At 42.6% G+C, this 5085-nt stretch overlaps 1 protein-coding gene across 1 annotated transcript; it reads left to right on the forward strand.

The window, feature by feature from the left end:
• Positions 1–213: 213 nt before the first annotated feature.
• On the forward strand, positions 214–2012 carry LOC138227424 (zinc finger C2HC domain-containing protein 1C-like). Its single transcript, XM_069186303.1, has 2 exons — positions 214–1216; positions 1621–2012. Exons 1-2 carry the CDS (start codon positions 248–250, stop codon positions 1675–1677), a joined length of 1026 nt encoding a protein of 341 aa, XP_069042404.1. The 5' UTR covers positions 214–247; the 3' UTR covers positions 1678–2012.
• The last annotated feature ends 3073 nt before the right edge of the window (positions 2013–5085 follow it).

A 5085-nucleotide genomic window follows, 5' to 3' on the forward strand; every position in this document is an offset into this window, starting at 1 on the left:
ATGATCGTCATATACAATCGACGGCAGGAGGCGGCTCTACAGAAGATGAGAAAATCTTTCCAATAAGTCAAATACGCTACGGAGAAGAAGACGGGGAACAGCTATCGCTTCCAAACCCAACAGGGCCCCGAGAAGAACATTGTGGGGTATGACCACCCCGCCTCAGGATGGTCATTAGAGGCCCTGCGAGAGGCCGGGCAGTTGGGGCTCAAGAGTACGCAAACCTAAGGACAGGACTGTCCTCCCCATGGTGGCGACCCCTCCAGGGCAATGCCCTTCTCATGCCAATGGGAAGGAGCACTTTCAGTTGCAAGAGGAGCTACGAAAAGTGGCCGAGGCAGAGGCCGCGCTGAAGGAGGAGCATTGCCGGAGGGAGGCCAGTCTGCAGGATGTGATGCGCCGGAAGGAGGCCATGATGAAGGACGAGATTCGCCAGAAGGAGGCCATGATGCAGGCGAAGCTCTTTAGAGCTCAGGAGGAGCTGAGGATGGTTCAGAGAGAGATGGAAGACTCCAGAGAGGTGGCCGGAAGGGAAAATAGAGGACTCCTGACCCGAAGGAAGACACTCCAGGCGAGGCAGAGCGAGCTTCGCCCCAGAGGACCGTGGGCCAACCACCGCTCTAAGGCCGTGCCTCTTCTGACCTGCAGAATGGAGAAGCAAAAAACCTTCACTCCAAGGAAAGCCCTTCCTTTCAAAGGAGACAACCTTGATTATGGTTCTCCAATGGAAGACGGCGGATGCGCAGAATCGCACTTTCCCTCTGCGCTTTCCCATCAGGAGAGACGTCAAGTGAGCCCTTGCAGCCGTGGGCTAGAAGACGTCCCCTGTGGAAGGAGAAAGTACCTCAAGAAAGCAAGGCTCCCTGAAAGTGACGTGTCAGCGGCACAGGCCGCGCAGGCCCACTTCAGAAATAACACCGCATGTCTGGATGAACAAACTCTGTCAGTGGAAAACAGATATTTGTCCCCTACAAGTCTGATGTGCCCTATCGCTGAGCAATTTCCATATGAGAATAGCCAGAGTGGAAACCCTCAGCTGGTGCCCTGTGAACTGTGTCACAGGAAGTTTGCTGTAGAGAGGTTGGAGAAACACAGCAAGATCTGCAAGAAGCTTCAGAATTCAAAGAGGAAGGTTTTTGACTCTTTCAAGCACAGGGCCAAGGGAACAGAACTGGAGACATACATCCATAAGAAGAAGGTTAGACCGCCAATCGTGGTAAGGGCTATCCTTAAACTCTTTCCAAGCTTCCTTTGTTTTCTCCTAGAGTCAGACTCAGCTTATAAATCAATGTAAACAATAAATAAGTGTTTTATGAAGTACTCTTCTGAAAAACTGCCGCAAAGGCACATTTGCCAGACAGAATAAATGGGTCTTAGTGACTTCTGAATTCTGTTGTAAAAATCTACATGAGATATCAAGCAAATAGCACTCACGGGAAACAAAACCATAACTAAATTGTACTCTCTACCCAATGACATGAAAGGTAGGCCCAGAAAGCTACGTTATTACTGTATTGATATTTTCTTGCCTTGTGAATGGTTTGCGACCAGACTGTATACGCAGTGCTAGTCTGGACTTTTTCTGGAAGCTGTTTCATTGGTTTCATTTCCTGTTCCCAGCTGAGAAAGAACAACTGGAGGCAGAAGCACGAGGATTTCATTCGGAGCATCAAATAGGCCAGGGAGGTGCAGCAGGTGATCACGCAAGGAGGGAAGGTTGTGAACCTGCCCCAGCCCCCCGCGAATCCAAACCCCGACTACGTGCCCTGCCCTCACTGCGGCCGGCGCTTTGCCCCCAGGCCGGCACAGAGGCACATCCCCAAGTGTCAGCACATCAGGAGCCGCCCTCCTCCTCCTCCTCACAGATGAAAACTGATGTGAAGAAGAGTAAAAGAGTCATGATCTTGGCTCACGACTCACGTCCTGCTTTTTCTTTTTAGAAATATATTTAGCACAGTTCATCCGTATGATGATAAAAAAAATGTTACCTTGTTTTAATAAAATGATTTTTTTTTGGTGGACTGGTGTTTGCGTAACTGTGAAAATAAATTTCAAGCTGTTCTTATCATTCATACACCTTGACCTCCTAAAAATAATTGTTCAACCTGGAACGTACAATTAGCAGGCAATAGAACAGGTCACATTGGCCTTGGAACCATCAAAAAGTAGTATTCACACATTCTCTGCATCAATTTTCCTTTAAAACAACTGAAAAAGCAAGGTAAAGAGTGATTGATTTTTTAATTAAAGTTATTTGATTTAATTTATTTAATTTACATAATATTTGAAATATGTTGGGATTAATGTGACTCAATATTATCTTCAGCTCTTACACTCCAGGCACCTGATAAAGTGGAACGCAGTGTCTTTGTCTTACATGGCGCTCAGCTCTTCCTCAATCCCAGCAGAAGCAGCAGCCTCCGGGTCCTGCCTCATGCACAGCTTAAAATGCAACACCGAGTAATACAACAAACAACAGGGAAAACCATTCACGATCAGACACATCCGTTGATTGCTGGCTCTCAGTAAAGGGACATTGCTGTGGTCCACGCATGAATCTGTTTTCTAAGTGCCTTATCCAATACAGTGTTGAGGCCAGTTTTCCCAGAAGCCATCTAAAGGGGAACACACAATAACTTGTAAAACCTAAAATTTACATCACAAAATAGACTACATTTCAAGGTTAAAGAATTACCATGTTCTGCGATTCAGAACGAGGCAGCAAAACTTCCTGTAATCTGATGTGGCCCTGTGACATTGTAAAGGAGCAGGTTTGTGAATACATCTCGTTTAATCCAATGGAAATATTGCTCTCAACTTTTTTACGTTTTTGCCAATAAATAATATTACATTGTTAACTCTGCATAAAGAACCTTGGAATGGAACGTTTTTTGCAGTGAAATGTTTGCTGCATAACCTATACCTTTTCTCTCCTACATCAAATTGCATTAGTCATTATAGTGATTAGTGAGCAGGAAAGGCTGCATCACATCGCAATTTGTGTGGAACTTGAATGCGAATTTGTTACAACATGGCGTAACTTACAGTACTTTCACAAAATTCATGATTTTGTGCTCAATTTTGAGTTTGTAAAGTTTTTCTATAATGTCAATGATTTTATTTTGTGACTGACATTAAATACTTTTGTGTCTGCAAAATTGGGACTCTAGTTCCACCTTAACCTACTAGTACTGTATGTCTTTGGACTGTGGGAAGAAACTGGAGCACCTGGAAGAAATCCACACAAATGAAGGGAGAACATACAATTCCATCCAGACTGCACCCCAGGAATTGAACCCAGGACCCCAGCTCTGTGAACCTCAGTGCCACCTCATTGCTATAGTCACTATAATTAATGTCAAAACTCATTTGCAAATGAGCAGCCTGGGATCCAAAAGGATCAAGACAAGGATCCAAACAAAGCACTATCCCAATGCTTGGCTTTGTACACTATATCATACAGGGCTTGATGCAGAAGGCAGATAATCTAAGTCCATGCAATAATTGCTAAGGGAAAGTGACTTTGTGTTTTTGGAGGGAAGTCACTCAACATGGAGCTGTGTTAGTGAAATGATTGTTCTGATGTACGGCTGATGTCCAAATTCACTGAAATTGCTATTTTATTTCTTCAAAGAAATGCTTGTAAAAAGAAAAGTCATGGCACAGGCTGGATTTGAACAGCCAACCTCTCACTTACAAGTTCAGCACATGAATAGAATTATATCATTATTAATTTCTTTAGATATGCGATTCCATATTATATTCCCTATTAATCAAATTCTAAAAGTATGCTTGTTTGCTCCTGTATTGAGCGTATTTGCAGAAAAGCTTAAAACTACCACTTTTTATACACACGTTATTTCACATGTTAGTTAAAGACTTCGATGCGTAATATTGTTTAGGGAGAAATGGAATACTGGTGTGTATTTTTGTACCGAGACCAGCCATATACAGTTTACATACTGTAATACTGTATATTTATGTTCCAAAATTAATATCGTTTATGGCCTTCACACGCGTTATGCTCCTATTCTTTTTATGCTTAGCTACTAAGATTTCCCTTCAGTGGTAAAATTCCATATAAATATTTAATACTTAAACGGGGACAGTAAAGACATTAAATATACATATACATACTGTATACAGTACAGTTTGCATACAGTAATATGTTTATGTTCCTAAATCAATATCTCTTATGAGCATGCAAAAGGCATGGTGAATTGGAGATTCTCAAAAATGACTGTACTTTGCATGATTGGAAACAAATGCGTGATTGGATCAACGAAATGCTGTGGTGTTACTTTTACAAAGACGGTCAATGAAAAAAAGAATGTGGACCAGGGCAACACTTTGAGTTTACAGCTTGTCCAAGGTCATTCATTAGAACATGTGGTATTATGCGGTACTATGCGAGAATACACGGTATTAATATGGTAACTTGTGTTACACCGCGATAAGCACACCGCAAAATAATGCGGTATCGCCCGCTTGTTTTGAATGGCTGCATCTGTATATCCCTGCTAGTGATGATGACCATGGTCACCTCACCCTCGCAATACACCGGCTGAAAGAACTTAAGAACAGGGTAAATCAAGAACAGGGCATTGGCAATGAGTTCCCCTTCTTTTCATGGTTAAAATCATTTTTTGGGTCTTGGGGACTGTTTTTCTTAAAGCTATTCATGCCTGTTGTAGTGTTTTTGCTGTTGTGCTGTTGTCTGACTTGGGTGACCCCTATGAGGACTCTGTGGTATGAACACATTTAAGGATAAAAAGGAGGGAATGTGATGAAAAGTTACTGAGAAAAAGTGTTTTATTCTATGTTGTTTACGGACGGAGCTGTGCTGCAGAAGCAGCTGGATACTTAGAACAAAGTGTGATAGCACCCAACTTGTCAAGGGCACAGGATGTTTTAATACTGTTTATCTCGGCTGCTTGAAGAAGGGAGTGTGAGAAACCATTTGAATAACTGCTCTTCTTTGCTTAAAGCAAAAACCTATAAGGAATGGAAAATGACTGCTTTGCCTGTCCTTGAAGTGTTGCATCAGCTTAAAAAAGATATAAAACAAGGGGTCTCCCTGCTTGC

This window comes from Lepisosteus oculatus, unplaced genomic scaffold (genome assembly GCF_040954835.1).
Source record: "Lepisosteus oculatus isolate fLepOcu1 unplaced genomic scaffold, fLepOcu1.hap2 HAP2_SCAFFOLD_37, whole genome shotgun sequence".
NCBI lineage: Eukaryota > Metazoa > Chordata > Actinopteri > Semionotiformes > Lepisosteidae > Lepisosteus > Lepisosteus oculatus.